Consider the following 21,178-nt stretch of genomic DNA (forward strand, 5'->3'; position numbering starts at 1 on the left):
TATATATGTCACAAACATATGACTGGATACGATACCCCCTGAATGAAGGGAATGCATGCCATAGCCTTCAACTATCCCTTCTGAAATATATACTGAATAAAACCAAGGCGCCAAATAGCTTCAAGATACGTGTAATTGAAAAAGACTGCATTTTGTTTAAAAACTCTAATCCACTGTGTAACATGACATGCCTTTAGTGTGCAGTATACTGTTCGTCATACAAACTGCACTTAGCCTGCCTCTATAGATGTCGACATAAATGATAAAAAAGACTGTAGCTAAAACATATGACATATACTCTTAAGATAGTATAGTGCCCAACAACCCCTGCATTGAAAAATAATATACAATCGTTAACCAATCACTGCTGCACTAAAATGGAACACGACCCAACGTTCCAAAATTGATGGAGCATTATTGTGACTTATTTCTTCTACAAAGTTATTTTCTGAAAACTATTTTTGTTCTAATAATGGCATAGTTAATAACAAAATAGGCAGTTAATATTTTCAGTTAAAAAAAATTTACTCTCTGAAAACACAACGCTGTTAATGTTACTTATAGTAGTGCCTAATTTATCCCCGTGCTTTTAAGTCATGGTGGTGAAGAATAACATTTGAACGTCATTATCCACCCGCCAAATACCATATGTTGACGTATACCAAGGGATGTAGTCTGTTTCTCTAAGCACATAACAGAAATCTATGATGTTTCCATTTCTCTCCCCATGATCCTAAGATCAATTCAGTTCCAACTCAATTTAGGGGCAGATTCCGAGCTGGAAGGATTAACATCTCTGAGTGGGATACCACTCAGCCCATTTATAAGTGGACGGTATTCCTGCATCCGGACTTACAGGGAGCGGGAACATCGGATTTGTAAATTTGGAAAATCCAGCTGGTAAAGCCGCTTTATGGTTCGGGAAGAAAGTGCATAGCAAGTTCTTCAAGGTCCCCTCCTAATGCTAAGTTTAAGCATCTAATAGTAATTTGCATCTTTCCAGCTAACATTCTTAATTTCCCTTAGAAGTAGGTGGTAAATCAAGGAGGTGGTAAATGTGAGTGTTAGTCCCCATAGAATTGGGTATTCCAAATGGAATTCCACCCCGAAAACAAAGGTTTACATTGTTACGCCCATTCCATCTGTATTAACTTATAAAAGACAGATTTAGATGAGGAGATGCTACTAAGAATCATACATTCTGGTCATGCTTAAATCCTCTCTAATTGTAACTTGTGGCTAGGAGTTTGCTCACTCTATTGATTAACAAATTCAGAAGTACCACAAACATCTCCACACAAGAAAGCATCACAATGCACTTTTAGAAACTCACAATTTATTCCTCCGGGTTATCACTCACCCATCATTGAAGCAGTGATTTTACCCTTGTGGTCCTACATCCAGTTTTTTTGTATCCCCCCAGTTATCCATTCACTTAAACACCATGTATTGAGCATATGATTCATTTTTCAAAGTGTTTTTTTGTCTTTTATTTTTATCTTACCCACTCATCTATGTATTTATCCATCCCTCAATTTAAGGATTTATTCTCTCATTCAGTCACTTAATTGTGCATCAATTTATTGACTGGCATTTTGGGGTAATTGGCAGAGACTGAAAAACAAAACCAATAACTCTGGTGCAACCTTGGGTGGGATCGTTTGGACGCCATGAGCTTTGCCATTTCAGAGTCATAGTCAGTATTACTTTTTTTATACCATACAATACATCCTTATGCACTTACCTTTCACGATTAATTCAGCATAGTTTGAGACTCCTGAGCCCCCATCTGAGCGAAGGACGCATCTGTATTTGCTGATGCTCCGCTGGGAGGTATCCGCCACGCTGACAGTTGCAGAAAAGCGTCGGTGGTTAACCACCCTGGTGACCATGAGAGCTGTGTCCTTCCCGTTCCATTGCTATAGGGAACATAAGAAATACACAAGTCTATCTGGGGACAGATGAAGGAATCTAAGGCTACAAAAATCCACTCTTATAAAAAATAGCTCCCTCGACCACGCTTACTCCCTATGCTGGATCCTCTTTTTGGTCTTGTACCACTTTTCAGCCTGTTTAATATTACTAAAATGTTTTTTATGTATCGCTACTTGTAAATGATGATCCCATAAATACTATTTATGAGTGCAACCCCAAATATGGGAGAGGATTAATGAACAAGCAAATGCATGAATGAAAGTAATAAGTATAATCTCATTATACAATATGTCTCATCTATGTGGCAAAATGATTTATGTGATTGTGTGTGCAAGCACCTCACATGTGCGAAAAGAGACCATTTATTATAAACAAAGACCTCACCTTTTGTGGACACTCTCACATGATCATATATTGTGTATGCATGTGTGCTAAATGTCACATCATCTCAAAGATTTCTCCTCTTTGCAGGGAAAATGTATGTCAAGAAATATCATCTTCCCTGGGTTTGTTGAGATTCTGTTTAGGAAGATTGTCCGCAATGGATGTATGTGGATGGTGGAAGACCGCATGCCAAATGGTTCAAACCATACATCACAGACAAGCTTACATAAAAGCTGAAACCACTCTGGGGACGCTTGTGTTGCCTTCTTGAGAAGGCCACTCCAAGCAGCTTGGGATGAACTAAGTTAGCCTTTGTCTAGAATGGCCCGGTAGGCAAAACATGATGGGTTGGAATGCTCCCTAGAGCAACTGCCAATAGTTTAGAATGTATACAAGAATTTGTACATCTGTACATGTCTCAGTGCCAGGGATAAACTCTTGTCTGCGATTAAATTTTGTTAGGGAAATTGATATTTCAGGGATTGTCCCATGCTTTGGTGGAATACAGCCTGCATCGTAGAAGATATACAGAATGGTATAACTCTTTTTGTGCCAGATAAAATATAATTAGGTATGAAAACCTCAAGTCAGGTCAAAACCTTGAAACCCACATAAATGTGCTACCTGAAGGAGCTCAGTAACACCTGAGACTATTGGAGAAGTTAAACTCCTCATCCCTGAAGAAGGCGTCAAACAAGCGACATATGCACCCCTGCTCTTATGCCTGAACTATTTACTTATGCTAAATAAAACGGCAGTAGGTAACTAGGTAAATTAAGTGAAGGTAAATATAAAGTTTGAGAAAATATATCTGCATGTGGAGGGTACAATTTTATTTGGAGTGCAAAACCATCAATCGCCAAGGACATAGAAGGAAGACTGTGTATTTGTGAAAGAGCATGTGTGGTGCAGATAATGCAGAAGAGGAAGATTTTCTGTTTGAGTGCTTGTTGCATTTCTGAAAGAGATCTATGTGAGAAAGTTGAGTAATTCTTCTATTCTGAGGAATTCTGGAGAAGGCCAGGAGTTCCCTTGGGATGGTAGATCTCCACTTGGCGAGCAACTTGAAGTATGAAGATAGTAGCTCTTTGGAATTGACTGTGCTGATTTGAAAAATAACATTTGGGGGTCGATTCTGATCCGTTAAAAATCACCGTCCGTATGACTCCCATCCAGAGCCGTTTCCGTACGACTCGTACGTACGCCGTACGACCCGACGATTACGATCCCGACCGGGGTACCTGGATGCGAGTCGTACGGTCCACGTCAGGTAAGGGCGATTCGTACGGAACAGCACACAATCACATACACACCGTACGGCGCGTACACCCCATGATTGCAGGGGTACGCGCCATACCCCTGCGATCATGGGGGGTACGTGCCGTACACCCAGCGTACATGGGGTACGTGCCGTACACCCAGCGTACATGGGGTACAGCACGTACCCCATGTACGCTGGGTGTACGGCACGTACCCCCCATGATCGCAGGGGTACAGCGCGTACCCCTGCGATCATGGGGTGTACGCGTCGTACCCGGGGGGGGCCGTTCCGTACCTGTTCGGGGCGAACTCTCATTTTACGGCAGTTTCCAGCTCCCGTAGAAAAAGGGTCGTACGGAGCGTACCCAACACGGATCGTACTTGCCGGGTCGTAAAAAGCAGCCGCGAACCGTACAAACGTCGTGTACAGCGGGTTTCGAGGGCGATTCGTACGGGAATTCTATTCGTACGGTCCCTGGTACGATTCGTACGGATAGCTGCATTGGGTGTGGATCATACTACGTCGTTCGTACGGGGACGGTTACGATTCGTACGGAAAAAAATGCTCCGTACGACGATTCGGAGCGCTTTTTACGGGATCGGAATCGACCCCTTTGTGTGACAGAACATCTGTTGAATAGGGGTGCACTTAATTTTATTTATGGGAGAGTATTTTCACCTAAATGTGGGTATTATGCATAATTTCTCCTTATGCTTACGCTGATCGTGTAATTGTTGCTCATGAGAGACTTGGTTTGAACAGAAATTGTATTCCAGTAATTGTAAAACTGGGTGGGGGATTGAGGAGCATCCATGCCAGTTGCAACAATGAATTTAATATAAACTAACATAGTGCGTATTTGTAAAGCGAACATACACCCAGAAGGATACCTTGGAGCTGAACAACATATGTTTAAAGTTACCCAGCTCAAATGTATTCATTTTATTCACCTGAGAGGACTGAAAGATTGAGTGGACCTGCCGAGATTTAAAACTGTGACCACGAGGTCAAACACAGGTCCCAACAGTGGCTGCATTAGACCAATAAGCCACTACACACAGCATTTAGCTGGTACCTCCCATCATTATCGCAACGCAAAATGATGCCCCCCTACCATTTAGTATGTGATGAGGTAACCCAGATTCTCCCATATGTCACAGATATTCATTGACCTTGGTATGAATGGGAGCCTCAAGACAGGTTTGCCGCCCACTGAAGTGCCTGCACTGGACAGACTGCAGGGGTCTGCAATCAGGCAGACGACCGCCTCGGTATAACACAAATAAAATGTAATTCTTTCAAGAATTATAAGTGCTATGCCTGGTAAACTATATTTAATCAGACTCACACATCTTGAGAGTAGTTCGTAATCGGACACGATTCCTAGCTGATAAACATTTGCCTTTAACGCAACAAGGTTAGACACTGCACCCCTCCTCCTTGAACACCAGCTATGATTATCTTGGCTCAGATGTCAGAGCTGCAAGTTGTTGTTCTCCCTAAGACATGTCGCGTAAACCTGGAACCAGACTCCAGAGCTGTTCTAGATTAGAAGAAAAAAATATGCTTCTTGAAGCTTTATGTAAGATCACAGTCCAGACTGTGCCTTAACTAAGATCTTTTTGTCTGCCCTTTATTCATTTTGATATTTCAACTTCGAATATGCTTCTATTCGGGTGACTCGTTAACTATGTGGGCTTTCTTGAACCACTTGTTCGACAGCTACTATATTCAGTTTTACTTGCATATGAAAAGGACTTATAACTATCTCGTAGCTTTGTAATCAACCACTGGCATTTGAGCAACACTAAATAAAGTAACAGTGCAGAGGAAAACTTTTTGGGAAAAGTCTGGCATATTGATAAATAGCACAGGAAATAATGGGCTAATACAGCTCCCCTTTAAAAAGCCAAAAAAAATATTGTTTCTTAATCATAAATAGTGTTCATCATGTATTAATTGTAAAATAATGCCCATTATGCAGATACTTCCACCTTTAACCCTTTCCATGCTGATGACGGAACCGCTCCGTCATCAGCTGCGGTTGGGCTCTGCTGATGACGGAGCGGTTCCGTCATGGCCCCGCCGCCGCGCTTGTGCGGCACTGATTTCGCGCCTGCACGGTGCGTTCTATTGAGCGGGCGGGGCCATGACGGAACCGCTCCGTCATGAGCACAGCCCAACCGCGGCTGATGACGGAGCGGTTCCGTCACCAGCATGCGGCTGCCACGTGGCCGCCCCGCCCCCTTAGCGCTGCGGCGGAATAGCCGCCGCAGCAATGCGGTTAAGTTATCAGCACAAAAAGCAACTACTAGAAACACTTTGTACCTCACCTCGATATCCTTGGAGTTGCACGGGTACCACTGCACCCTTAAAGTACTTAATACAGGGGGCATCGATTACGCCGGGAGGTGGGGGGGCAGTAATTATTGGATATTAGGAATGTGAGTCTGTGGGTACCCTCAGAATTTAGTTACTATTGGTGAAACCAAGATTTTCCTAGAAAAGTGATGTTACCAGAAGTCAATAATCCTCCCGCCCCCTCAGTGATTTCGAAAATGTAATAAAATTGGCTTATGGTCTAAACCTTAGGTTGAACAATTGTGATAACCTGATTGGCATTGATGTGGAGGTGAATAGGTCAACAGAGAAATCAGCCTTCCACTACCAGGTCTCGTGTTGTACTTGTGCATTAGGCTTGTGGTCATAATAAATGTTGCCGGAGCTTTGTACAGAGTAGTGTACACTAATGGAAACCACTATTGGTTGTATGATAAAGAAAGACATGAGAAGTTCACTGTACCTGGACCCACAGTTTGTCGTGTTGGGACCACTTTCCCCCAGCGATGCACTGAAAAGTGGCATTTTGCCCCACGTTCACTTCCACATTTTGAAGCCGCAGGAAATGTGGAGCTTTCCCTAAGTAGAAAGAAGAAAAAAGTCAGTGATGAAGTTCAATATGAGATCCAATTAAATTATACATGGAAAAGGCGTCAGTAATTGTGCCAGACAGACGATATTGTAATATCACACCTTTTGGTTCCTCTTACAGATATGTTACTACAAAATTCCATCAGCTCTATTCAAAATACTATTTAAAATTGCCTTGTTTTTCTCAAGCTGTTTATTTACATTTTACTGGGCAGGAGCGGCTAATTGTGAAATTAGTACAGGTTAACTCACCATAGTGACTCCTGTGTGGTGGTCTGTAGTGTCCCTTGCATTCAAGCCCATGGGATATCTTGAACAGTGACACCAACCTCCCACCAGCACACAGTATTCAAGGCAAGATTAGATTTATGTGAGCAGCTTCATGTACATGTTAGGGTGCGCCCCCTTTGCACACTCTTGCTCCCAGACTTTAGTTCTTTTATCACTATCTAGACCTAGGGAAACAGACCCAGAGGAAAATAGAGCCATCTCTTTTGGAAAAAGAGCGAACGATGGATTAATATTTGAAGAAATGAATTCAACATTTCAGAAGAGCAGCAAGTGAGCTGATTAACCACTACTGTATACTTAAACAAGTTATGTTAGAGGACTTGACCAGGCTTGGAATCAGACAATACCACATCCCTTGGATATCTCATGCAGACAGTGACGGCTGCTTTTAAGCAGTGTCACTAAAGGAAAAATAAAATGATAATGACTCTAAGTTATTAGCATTTTATTTTTTCCTTGTTGCAGCAGCTTTGCGGGCGGGATGGGGCAGGCAGGGCTGCTCTGCTGACAGAGCAGGGGAGGATAGCAATGGTTTGCACTCCCTAAAGTGCGAATGAATGTTTGGCCAGACCTGTGGGGCCGACCAAACATTCATGCGCACTTTGCATGTTCTCCATGCAGGCTACATTACAGCCTGCATGGAGAACATGCTAAGTCTCCCATTCTTGGCTGAGCGCTGATCTACAGAGCTCCGACCAATCACAACGCTGCATTGCTTTTGGGAGCCAGCTGCATCCTGCCCTGGAAGCGAGGAAGGGGACCGAGAGGAGGCGTCCGCGATGGATTGCGGCAATCAGGTGTTTGTATTTTTTTTAAATTTCATTCCATCCACCCTCCACCCCCACGACCCAACCTCCTCACCGCCTTCAAATACCAGCCGCCACTGCATGCAACCTTTTGTGGCACATCCATGGGAAGGCCTTGCAGACTGCCATGTGGCGTAGTGCTGGAAAGCAACAAAATGTTACCTTCACTTCCAAAATAGGCACATGAATTGCATCTGGCGATTGGAGAGTAGCACCATTGTGGGACTCTGTGATTCAGGAGATTACCGAAAGTATAAGGCAAGTGTAAATGTCCATCCTCCAAAGGTCGCTGTCCTTCTCCTCACAACCCCCCCCCCCCCATGAGAGAGGGCAAGGAGAGAACTTTGTCCATACACCCAACATTAAGAGCGGCATACAAGTAGCCGTATTGATAGTGGTGCTAGAAGTAGCAATAGGAACAGGAGTAGAATAGAAGCCAAAGTATTGGTAGGAGTAGTACTAATAGCATTAGTAGGGATAGTAGTAGTAGGAGTGCTAGGAGTAGAATTAGAAGTAATAGGAGTAGGAACAGTTGTAGAAAGAGTGGCAGGAGTTGTATAGAAGTAAAAGAATCAATAGTGGGGGTGTTAGAGTAATATTTATAGTAGAAGATTGAATAGTAGGAGTACTCGACTAGTAGTAGTAGAAGCCATAGTAGAAGTATTAGTAGTAGTAGTAGTAGCAATGCTGTTACCATTCTTATATGTTTGCTAATTTGTTTATTTCAAACGTGTAAATTTTGCTCCACATTCTATTTTCCTTTTGAAGGGTATTGGATTTTCTCTGTGCAATAAATGTGGACAAGAGGAATGTTTCCTATACTTACGCCATAAGTATGTCATGCAACATTTACGAACAGAAGACTCAGAGCCAGATATTGGCTGTAACCAAACTTTATTTTGGAGTCCTACTTGAGTGACATTTCCTTTACTTTGGCGGGACAGTGACTCTCCAACTAGGCAGCCCCGAGGCTGCCCTGCCCTATAGAATACTCTTCTCTTCTCCACATTTCAGGTCCACTCCTTGGGATAGGACGTGGCGTTTATTATCTTGAAAGGATTCTTGCCTGCAGGATCCAGATCTCCTCCTCACAACATGACATATCCCATGGCCCAGCCAGTAATGACTGCTTGGGCCCTACAGTCATCTGAAACTTCAACCAGGTTATTTCACACTCCTTGATAACTAGTGAGACAGACCGCTGTGCAACCTCTCCTTCAGGTTACATCTGAGATGAGATTTTGCAAGGAAACAAATGCTTGCTATCAGCTACTGACGTCATTACCGTAGCTGGCCCTGAAGGAAGTCCAGCCTTGCATGTCAACCGCCTTCCAGAACAATTAAAAGCCATTCCAAGTATTTTCAGGCGCAGCTGTCAAATTTGCATCGCCCGACCCTTAGCAGGAGCCGTACCCCACAGCACAGCTCCTTGGCGGGCGGCTAATTACTCGAACGCTCGCGGAACAAAGGGGGGGGGGGGGGGGGTGTGCAGCTGAAAGACGACGCACAACAGGGCTCCAGACTCTACTCTTTCCATTATTACTCAATTAACTTAATTGGAAAACACATGGGCCCAAGTGAGTCATTTATGGGCACGCCTTCAGCGTGCTGGGTGCCCCCTACCGCCTGTGACAGCAAATATGTTAATGCGCCACCGAGTAGGTCTTACAAACATGAACTTGGTTTTCTGTTTAAACTCAGAAACAATCTATTTGCATACCCATAACTTCAGCCTGTGCAGGGTCTTCTGGGTAAACTTTATAAGGGGAGGGGGTTGCAGTGCATGTATTTAACTTTTCTAATGTGCATCAATGCCGATATGTTTCCCATTATCCAAACCCCCATCTCTTAGTGGAGCATAGTATTAAAATCTGAAAACATGAGAGTATTTGATCAGGATTCAGGAAACGCACCTTTAGGGGCATGCAGTTTGCACTTTCCAAGGACCTGCCAGACTTCGAACCGAATCCCCTTCATTATCGCCCAACATCATTATATCTCCGAATTCGCTAGCATAGGTGACCTGAGCACCAGACGTGGGAGTATTAAATCACCTGTCTATGTAAAACTGCGAGAGGGTATTTTTTATTTGTAATAAGAAAGAGGCCCCCATATGCTAGTCTAAAATGATTAGATCATGTAAGAGGTTATACCAAAAATATATATATATATTTTGATTCTTTGTGATATGTTTATCAGGACTCGCCTTTGTCTCTATGTTTTGAAAAATATATGTATTTGCACAGTGAAAGGTCTACAGTATTGTATCACTACAGTAAAATATGAAGGCTCAAAAATAAAGCTGTTTTTATGCTCGATCCTTGAGAGCACATGGTTTCTGTTCATACGAAAAAAATGAAATATTAAGGTAGTTGTAGTAATGCTTATAATGTTATTTTTAGAAGTGCTTCTTTAGCAATGATAGAACTGTTGTAGGTCATGCATAGAATGTGTGTATGTCACTATGCTTGTGTGTGGAGTGCTGGTCAGTCTGGAGTTCGTTTACAAGCTGGCAGCACCTTTTTATCTGTACTGCATATCTTGAGGAATAAAGAAGATTTATTACCAAACTTGGTGGGTATCCATTCACTACAAATTTGGCGACGAGGGAAACTGGCAATTTCCTAATGAAATTGATATCCTGCTTCATACAACTCTACATTTGTTATCCTGGATTCAAGAAAACTCTTCGTTTCAAAGAAAACTATTCGTTTCTCTTCAAAACAGCTGTGCCTTAGTGCGGTGAGACTTTCATTTATCTTTTCAAAAAAAAAAATGAAGAAAACCACTTTATTTTAGCTTCCTACCCACTCTGCATCTTTCAAACGCCACCGTTTCACAAACCGCTACAGCGTGTTAGCTCCCGCTCCAGTGAGTTTGAACGTCGCGGCATCTTGCAGAACCTTCCTTTGTCATCGCGCGTCAGTGCACTGCTCATCACTACTACATGCGCATGGAATTGTGGGTACTCGCGCATTGAATTGTGGGTACGACCCCACGTAAGGTCACGTCGGCGGCCATTTTAGATTGGTTTTATGCCGATTTTTCTTCATTTTCATCGCGTTTCACACCGATTTGATTCTGGACGCTGGCAATTGCTGTTTTCTGGTATTTATAAACGTTTATCAGTATTATTTATTTTGACAATATCAAATTCAAGTAAGGTGCTGCCTGCAATAATTTTTGTATCTTTCCTCAATAAGATAAAACAGATATACATTGATATTTACATATATTATTTTTTTTTTCTGGGTTTGTGTCATTATGCCTGACACTAACAGTGCCATTTCTTCTGGTGAAAAGCCTGTACATGGCCTGAACCTAAATGCTCCAAGAGAATTTTTAGTTGTTCCTGGTGATCCTCCTGTTGCTTGGTTAGATTGGAAAGAATATTTCTTGAACTATGTTGCAAATCTTGAAGATGTTAGTGGACCTTTCACTCCTGAAAGAAAAAAAAGGATTTTATTATTAGGTCTTGGCCCTGAAGGATTAAGAATCTACAATCAGTTGGACAAGACTGATAGATCTGCTGGTGACATTGATGTTTTCAATTCAGCACTTTTGGATATCGATGATTATTTCTCCCCTTGTGTTTGCATTGCTGTCACCAGACATTCCTTCTTTCAACGCAAGCAAAATAAATCCGAATCAGTTGAGGATTACGTTTCCGCAGTTAGAAAATTAGCTGTTAAGTGCAAATTTGCTCAACTTCATGATGATCTTATTCGAGATCAAGTTGTCATGTACACTAAAACTAAAACCATTCAGAATAAACTATGGGTTGAAGGTGATGGAACTTTGAAAGAAATTATCGCCATGGTTAAAAAAGCTGAACTCTCAGAACGTTGCGCAAAGGCTTCTCTTTCCAGTGAGAAAAAGGAAACTGAAATCGTAAACAAAATTTCTGAAGGGAAATCTTTTATTAGAAGTAACAAAGATTTCAGGTCTACTAATGCTAAAAAAGAAAATTTTGACTATAAGAAAACCTCTGAACCTGTGTGTTATAGATGTGGTAGTCATTCTCACCTTGCTCATTATCCTAAGTGTCCTGCTAAGAACACTAAATGTCTGAACTGTGGGGTTATGGGGCATTTTGCTAAGGTCTGTAAAAGAAAAGTCTTTAAAAATTCAAAAGGTAAGATTGCTTGCATTCAAGAGGTAGCACAGGATTGTACCTCATCTTCTGATGAAGAAGTTCTACTTGTACAAAATGCAGTTAAAAAAAAGGTAGTATTGAACATTTCTGATATTGATTCTAGTAAACCCTTATGCCAAGTCTCATTAGGTGGAGTCATGACGCAACTTGCTGCAGATTCTGGGTCACCCTATACTATTGTGAACAAGAATGTTTGGGATCAGAAATTTGTTAACCAAATTGGAAGTTGGTTGGAACCTTCTGATATCTCACCTGTTAGTTATACCGACAACACAATAGAGATTTTAGGGTTCAGACTACTAATTTTCAAGTTTAAAGGTATGCATGCCACTTGCAAGTTGTATGTGTCGAAGGATGGTCCTTCAGTGTTGGGTTGGAGGGATCAAAAAAGTCTACACATAATTTTGGATCCCAATAGCAAGGAACAAGTGTTGGTTTCCTGCATAAGTGAAGACACCAAGAAATGGGTGATTGATGAGTTTCCTTCTGTATTTACTGGCACTATTGGCAAGCTGAAAGGTTTTACACATCAAATCAGACTTAAAGACAATGCTATTTCTAAAATTCACAAAGCCAGGAATATTCCTCTCATCATTAGGGATGAGGTTAAATCCGAACTTGATAAATTGTTAAATGCTAATATTATTGAGACTGTTGAAGCAGCTGAATGGGTTTCGCCATTGGTCGTCGCACGCAAGGCCAATGGCAAGGCCCGTTTATGTGTGGATTTGAGATATTTGAACAGTCAAATTTTGGTTGATCAATATCCACTTCCACGCATTGATGAAATGTTGTCCTTAACCAAAGATGCAAAAGTTTTTTCCACTTTGGACCTATCAGCAGCTTATCATCAGGTTGTTCTTGATCCAGAAAGTAGACATCTTACATCATTTGCTACTCCATTTGGATGTTTTCGATTTAAAAGAATGCCGTTTGGCTTAGCCTCTGCTGCGGCAGTATTTCAGAGGCTAATGACCAACCTTTTTGGAAACATCAAAGGGGTAATCTTTTTCCAGGATGATATTTTAATTATGGGAAAGGATAAAGATCACCATGACAATCTCCTGAGAAAAGTTCTTAAGGTTTTAGCTGATAATGGTTTGGTTGGGGAGCTCAGCAAGTGCAAGTTTTCAAAGAGCTCTGTTACGTATTTAGGTCATGAAATTTGTGATGAAGGGATAAGACCTAAAACAAAATTAGTTGAAGCAATAGTGAATTCACCTGAACCTAAGTCCAAGGATGAACTCAGATCATTTCTTGGTTTAGCTGAATTTTACTCTAAATTTGTTAATCAGTTTTCACAGAAAACATTTCACATGCGTGTTCTCATGAAGAACAAATCACCTTTTGTTTGGGATGAGAAATGTAGTGCTGCATTTAAAGAAATCAAATATGCCATAGTGAATGCGCCTATGCTACAAGGTTTTGACCCGTGCGCCAAAACTTATTTGACCACTGACGCTAGTGGAGTTGGTTTGGGGAGTGTTCTCTCACAGATTTCTCAACAAGGTGATGAAGTTGTCATAGCCTTCGCTTCACGATCATTGTCACCTTGTGAGGAAAAGTACTCTGTGATCGAGCGTGAGACGCTTGCGGTGGTATGGGCAATGGAGCATTTTCGTAAATTTATTTGGGGTAAACAGTTTATTTTACGTTCAGACCATAAACCTCTGACCAAGCTCCTCACTACGGAAGGTTTGTCCAGAGCTTCAGCCAGGATTGCTCGTTTATCCATGAGACTCCAAGATTTCATTTACACTATTCAGTATGTACCTGGTGCAAAGAATGTGGTCGCTGACTTCTTAAGTAGATTACCCTTACCAATGAAGGAAATTGATTTGAACTCTTGGAATGATTGTTGTGTTGCTGGAATTTTTTCTGATCCTCATGGCTTATCAAAGGATGAGTGGAATTCAGCTTCTGGCAAGGATAATGTTCTTGAAACAGTTAAAATAAAAGTCAACCAAGGTTGGGTTGTCTTAACTAAAACTGACAGTCAATTGAAGCCATTCTGGGAGGTCAAAGATGAACTCAGTCTTGACGGTGATTTCTTATGTCGTGGTGACAAACTCATACCACCGTTAGGAGTACGCCAAAAAATTATCTCTTTGGGCCATGAGGGACATCCTGGAATATCCAGAACAAAAAGAATTATAAAAGCCTTGTACTGGTGGCCAGGCATTGACTTGGAGATCGAAAGGTCTGTTCGAGACTGTGTGCAATGTGAGTGTTCTGACAAAAGTCAAAAAACGCTTAATCCCCCAATGTCCTCACTTAGGTGTCCCAAATTACCCTGGGAGGAATTAGCATTAGATATTATGGGACCTATTGTGTGGCAAGATGATTCTATCAAGTTCATCTTAGTCTTAGTAGATCTATTCTCCAGATGGATCGAATTGAAAGTAGTTAACAGAGTCAACACTGAAACTGTTATATCATTTTTGGATGAGTGTTTTATCAGAGAAGGTCTTCCTGCTTCTATTCTAACTGACAACGGCGTTCAGTTCAAATCTGATACCATGAGGGTATTTATGGAATCATCTGGTATCAAGCAAAGATTTTCTGCTGTTTATCATCCCCAAGGCAATTCTGTTGTAGAAAGGGTCAACAGGGTTATTAAAGGAACCTTGCAATTAGCCAACAAGAACAGAAAAAATTGGTATGGCGAACTTGACAAAATGTTATGGTCTTATAGAATCACTATTCATGAAACGTGTGGTGAAAGTCCATTTGGTTTAATGAGAGGCAGATTTCCGTATTCCAAATTAAATCCTGTGTGGATGGGGAGAAGCAAAGAGTATGCTTGGAATTCTGACAAGGTCACAGAGAATATTTGCAAATCTCAGGATAAAAGCAAATTGTATTATGATAGAAAACATGGTACTAAAGATACTCACGTTGAAGTTGGCCAATTGGTTAGAGTTAAATCTTCCAAGAAAATTGGGAAGTTACAACCTAGATTTTCTGATCCCAAGACAATCACTAAAGTAATGCGTAATACCGTCTTGTTAGATGATGGTTCCATTCATCACATGAGTAAGATTGCTTTTGCCAGAGGGTCTGATCCTTGTAAAAACAAGAAGGGGGATGTGTGTGGTGACTTTTGGTGGTTGACTCCAGTTGTGTCCTTGGATTCCAGCACAGAGTCTTCTGACGGAGACAATATTGTTAGTCAGTCTTCAACTCCCTCTGACGGTGACAATATTGTTAGTCAGTCTTCAACTCCATTTCCTGGATCTGAGTCTTTGGTCGAAGAACCTCAGAACGTTGGTAAAGAGCCTAGTTCTGTGCCATCTTCTTCTCTAATTCAATGTGATCACAATCCTCCTGTCGCTGAGAGTTTGCAACCTCTTGTTCTTACCAGAAGTGGTAGAAGTGTTGTTACTCCAAGATTTTTAAATGATTTTGTCTGTAAATAATTCTTTAAGTTGATTTTGTTTTTTTATTATTTTAGGAGGAGGATGTGTAGTAATGCTTATAATGTTATTTTTAGAAGTGCTTCTTTAGCAATGATAGAACTGTTGTAGGTCATGCATAGAATGTGTGTATGTCACTATGCTTGTGTGTGGAGTGCTGGTCAGTCTGGAGTTCGTTTACAAGCTGGCAGCACCTTTTTATCTGTACTGCATATCTTGAGGAATAAAGAAGATTTATTACCAAACTTGGTGGGTATCCATTCACTACAGTAGTGTTGTAGATTTCATAGTTTAGTCCATTGTGATATCCCGAGACGACTTGTAAAACAGTTGTAAAATGTAAAACATATTCAAATCTTGTATCGCCTGAGAAGTCCATATCAACGGGGCTTATAGTCCATTCCTACCTCACTGCCTTGTAGTTTTCAGAAGAACTGCACAGTTATCTTCAGAAGGCTCAGCTTAGAGGTAACAGAAACAGGGAGATCACTGCAATAAGGGGAAGTTAGGAAATGGAAAAGACTAAAGACCCTGAAGACGGTCACGATTGTTAGTACTCGTCATGGACGCAGTAGGACAACAGTGATGGGACACAGAGAAAAAAAAGAACTACACATTGACATTACACTATGTGACCGAACAGATGACAGTAAGACAACAAAACCAAGGGGCATGTTCTCAAGGAGTTATCGCAGCATTAGCAGCACTTTTCTGCCGCTATACTTTTATCACCCTATTACCAAGCTGTCACTAACTGCCATTAGCAACAGTTTTTAGGCAAAAACGTCTGTTGTAACGATCGATACTTCTGTTAGCGATAATTATATACACGAGAGGCGTTCCCATGCATAAACGGCCGCGAAGTCCACTACTCCATATTCACAAGGGGATCCTTGAAGTTCTGCAGACCAAAAAAACGAACTCTAACTGCAGTTAGAGCCAGTTACTTAACACCACAAAATATCTGGTCTTAAAAATGGGGATAACACTCAGCAGGTTTTGGTGCTGGACAGCGCTGCAAGCAATGTTGCAGTGCTGCCCTGCGACAAAACTATAGGGCAGGAATGTGCACAATCAATAAGATAGTGCACATTCCTGGGCCCCAGTCATGAAAAGTGTTGCAGCGCTGCAACAAGAGAGCGTTGCAACACTACTCACTACACCCTTCTTGCAACAGCGTGGATGCACTGTATTCGCTGGACAGCGCTCCATGACGCAAGTAATGACAGATACGTTGGAATCCTGACATATCTGTCTGCGCTAAAGTCACGCATTGCTGCAGCCGTGTCACAACCATGACGCAACTCCATCAATGCATGGGGTCAGCCTATCCCTGTGGTAGCCATCAGGCAAGCGGAAGGTAATGATGCAGTTCCGTTCATGAGGGGTGCCGGAATGTTGGCACTGTTGGAGATCCATCGGTGGCAGTTGCGCGCTGTGGTGTCATCGTCTGTAAGCGTTGGTGGAGTGCTGGTGCAGAGGGAGTTGACAAGACGTTCTTCGGAAGCCTAGATCCAGCAGCGAGGGGGGTGCGATGATGGCGGTGGCGTCCGGTGGGCAAGATGAAGATGTGATGTTACCAATGATGGTCGGTCCAGGAGAGTCTGGCCTTGTGGCCGTAGTTGAAGTTCCTGCTGGCGGAGGTGACATGCTCGACAGTGTGACCTGCTATGCGGCTTGTTGAGGTGACTTGCTGCTTGCATCTGACGTAGGGGACCTTCTCCAGGAGGGGATGATGTCCTGGTCACTGGGGTTGTCCAGGTGGAACTTGAGTTCACAGAGTAGGATGTTGTCAGTGGATGGGAGACCCTGGGGTGCAATGAGGTCTACAATGGTATTGGAGAAAGGGGAGCCATGGCACGGGAGTCCTGCACATGAGGGTGCCACAGAGGATGTGCTTGGGCTTGTCCGGATATGGGAGTTGAGGTGGCACATGCTCACCCTTGGGTCATTAGAGCGCATGGTCAGTCGGAGCGTGCTTCTGTACGTGATGGCAATGCCTCCTCTTTGATGGTCAGGATGCACCTTGCAGGTGATACTGCAGCCGTCAATGATGGCGATGTCCGGTCCGGAGCAGAGGTTGGTCCTGGCAGGCGAGGTTGCGTCCAGGGTTGATGGCGAGAAGGGTGCTGGCTTCGTAGCAGTGGAGTGTCCAAGAGGAAGGCTCCGTGGTGCTGAGCACGGTCTAGGGGCAGATGGATTCAAACAGCGTAGCCTATGGGTTGCCTTTGGCACGGGAGATAACCATTACAATGCAGGCGGTGCATTGTTAACAATGCAACTCCGACAACGCAAGTGCCTTTACATCGCATTTTTTTACAATGCATTATGAGTTCAGTAATGGGGTAAATGAAAGTTTTTCAGGTACGTATGGGTTTCGGATGTAAAATATGAAGATTGGGGTATGTTTTGGGGTAAAATATGGCAATTGTGTTCTGTTTTTGGGTAAGATATGAAAATTGGGGTGTGTTTTGGGGTAAAATATGAAATTTGGGGTGGGCATTTGGGTCAAATTTGATTTTTGGGTGTATTATGGGGGCTCAAAAAGGAATTCCAGAGTTCCAGTTGGGTTTGAGGTGCAAAGGTTAGTTTTGGGTTGCACTCACTGAAGTAGGAATAGTGATGTTAATATCTCCGTTATGCAACACCTACTGTTGCAATGTGCCTTGCATTAGTATGTGTTAGAATGGAATGCGATGTAATGGCATGTGTCACAACCACATATGTGCCTTTGCACAAGAGTGGTACGGCCGCTGTGCATGGGTGCACAAAGGTCGCCATTGAGAAGTGCTGGGGGGCGCTGGACAGCTGTGAGATGGTAAATGCTAGAAATAACACTGGATGGTGAGTGGAAGTGGGGATGTGTGTGTGAACGGGTGTTGTAAATATTTTATTAAGGAAGTCTTACCTCGAAGCCGGGTCCCGTGTCTTCGTTGCTCCTGCTCTCCTGCGTCTGCTTCCAGGAACAGGAAGTAGACAGCCAGACTCCCTCCCCTGAGCTAATCACAACGCTTCATTGCGGCAGTGGGATTGGTAATTGGCAACGGGACAAGGCATGCAGGCAGGGGCTGGAGGTGTGGGCATGTTCTCTATGCAGGCTGTAATGCAGCCTGCATTACGTACAGAGAAGTGCGCATGACTGCTTTGGGCGGGAGGTGAGGCCATCACCCACACAAAGATGGGAAGAAGACAATGTTCTTTCTCTCCAGTGGACGTTTAAGTATTCAAGTTCCTGGTATATATGTGACTTTGTATCAGCACATTCTTGTTATTTCTTATTTTTCACATGTAGTTGCAGTAGCCTTTATTAAAGAATTGTTTATCAAAGGTCCTGAAGAAAGCCGGGCTAGATGCCCTTTAGGCTGAAACATGTCGACCACACTACACAGCGCCACTAAGTAGTCTTACTACTTGGCGTGTTTTTAACTCTTGACACTTGGACTTTTATCTTAATGTTCTTTTGGGTCCTGGTAGTTGATTTTACCTTTTGTTATGTTTTGAGCACTGCACTGTTTTCATTCACATCACTTTTGGATGTATATCGAGACTATTCTCTTGATAAATTTGTCCCGTATCAACACTATTTGGTCGAATTTGGGCTGTCACAATTCAGTAATTCCCACATGACGAGAACTCCACCACATAGGTGGTCTGATGGGAATTCTTTGAGTTTTCTGTGACTAATAGTCTTTACACCTCTGTCTCACGCACTCACCACCAGTGCCTCTCGGTCACTGTTGCAGCCACACACCACTCATAGACCTGGTCTGCTCTTCTGTGTGTTTAGTATCTAGATGAAGGGGAGCGAGCAGAAAGGTCATTAAATATTTCCCCTCGACCCTCCACATACCCTTTTGTATTTTGACCAACAGATATATACTTTTATTAGGAAGCTGCTTGTATTAGAGATACAGCTGTGACAATGTACTTAGTGGATGACAAGTATACCTCTTGCCCCTTTTGATACTGTAGACCAGTGGCGGCTGGTGTAGTTTGATAGTGGTGAGGCGTAAGATAAATTAATTAAATTCAGATAGTGATCATAGCTAGCAAGCTGGAATTTTCCCATGGCTATTTGGTGGTATTTACAACACAAAAAAATTGGAGTAAAATGATGGAATTTACAGCACCATTTTTATAACAAATTGACAATAAATGTTGTTACAGGCGTTCTTAACGGAAAAGTTTGAAAATATTACATTCAATTTCTAGTTTGTCAATCTAATTTGACCTACTCAAATGTGTGAACCCCAGGCAATAGGAGTTGGGATTTCCCCCTTTTGTGTAAAATGCGAACACAACAGATATTGACAGATTATTCAGAAACTCATCTACTGGCAGAATTGCACAACGTGAAATCGGTAAACTTTGGGAAAACCCAGCTTTCCCTTTTGTCCAAATTGTGTGTTCTTAGAGAACTGACTTCCTTCATTGTGCCTCTTTGCACTTTATTATCTCATTTGAGAATACTTTGACATACTTCAGTACAAGGTGTGCACTATTAAAACATCTCTTTTGCAGATATTGTCTAGACTACAATGTTGCTTCATGTATGATAACAACCTAGGAGAAATAAGGTGCACATGGTAACTGACTTGTCTCTCCATGTTTTACTGGCCTCATCATGGGGAAGGGGGGGGGGGGTCACAAATGTTTTACACTTGGGAATATCGATCTAGTGGCCTTTTTGCACAACATGAAACCAGGAAACCAGTCATCAATCCCGGCTTCCTCCCTTGACCAAACTGTGTTATCCTAGGTAATTGCATTATTTGATTATTTGACTCTATCTCTTTGCCATTTATCAATCATTACATTGTGTAATCTTAGGCAATTGCCTTATTTCACTGTCCCTCTTTGTCCTTCATCATCACATCAAATCAAATGTGATGATAACGTTAGCTAGTTTTAATAGACCATTTTGCCTATGTTGCTGTATCACAATCCCGGTACACTTATGAAACATTCTCTAAGTGGATGTATGCAATGGGCCCCTGGGGCCGTGATGTACTGGCACAAACACAAATAAAGTTTGTTATTAAAAAAAATGTGATGATAAAAGATATAGAGGCAAAGTGGAATACAGAAATTGCTCGTGATCAAGCGGTGAAGCCGTGATTGATAGAGCATCTTGGAATTAAAACAAACCGCTCCAGCAGTTTCTAATAAACCACAATGTTGGCCCATCTCTGATCACAACCGAAGCCTAAGGTGAACATAATAAACCATGTGTCTCTCGTTCGCACTGGCATGCCATCCGGCCAGGGGCTTAGGGGCAAAAATGACTCATGTTTAGAAGCTATCACTTCTAATAAATGACACTCATTGTAGTATACAATCTAATACACTTAATTGAAACACTTTTGTATGTTAATTAATACACTATTTATTTAACATGCGGTAGCATTTCACTTCAATGCATTAAATTGTTACACTGTGAGTGGTAGTAGTGTTTTAATTCAATGCGCTTAACTACATCGATGCTGATGACGGAACCGCTCCATCATCAGCCGCGGTGGCGCTGTGCTGATGACGGAGCGGTTCCGTCATGGCCCGCGCGGCGCGTTCTATTGAGCGGGCGGGGCCATGACGGAACCGCTCCGTCATCAGCACAGCTCACCCGAGGCTGGTGACGGAGCGGTTCCGTCACCAGCGTGTGAGCGCCGCGCCGCCCCCCAGCCCCCTTAGCGCTGCGGCGGAATAGCCGCCTCAGCGAAGGTGTTATACAAAATGCTTCGGCGTAATAAAGAAGCACTATATTTGATTATTGGAATCCAGCGCCCCCTTTAATACTACTCTGTCAGTTAACACATGCACCTCTCGCCGGTGTTTAACAGTTCTGACATATTGTGATATTTTGGGAGATCATTAGTGCTATAAATGTGCTGGTACTGTCTGCTACTGTGGACCAGCACTTTTTTATTTCGAGAGGGAGAGTACCGGCACTTCTAAAGTGAAATGTAACGCTTTTAACTTGAGAGTACTGGCACTTCTCAGA

General features: G+C 42.5%; 1 protein-coding gene across 1 annotated transcript in view; it reads right to left on the bottom strand.

Moving 5' to 3' along the window:
* PTPRT (protein tyrosine phosphatase receptor type T) overlaps positions 1-21,178 on the bottom strand; it is a 1,693,536-nt gene that overhangs the window by 1,095,862 nt on the left and 576,496 nt on the right. The window contains exons 5-6 of the mRNA XM_078652140.1: positions 6,384-6,499; positions 1,745-1,919 (exon numbers count right to left, since the gene is read on the bottom strand). Of these exons, the coding sequence (XP_078508266.1) occupies positions 1,745-1,919; positions 6,384-6,499 (291 nt within the window). The remainder of the gene's footprint in view (positions 1-1,744; positions 1,920-6,383; positions 6,500-21,178) is intronic.

This window comes from Lissotriton helveticus, chromosome 7 (genome assembly GCF_964261635.1).
Source record: "Lissotriton helveticus chromosome 7, aLisHel1.1, whole genome shotgun sequence".
Classification (NCBI taxonomy): Eukaryota; Metazoa; Chordata; class Amphibia; order Caudata; family Salamandridae; genus Lissotriton; species Lissotriton helveticus.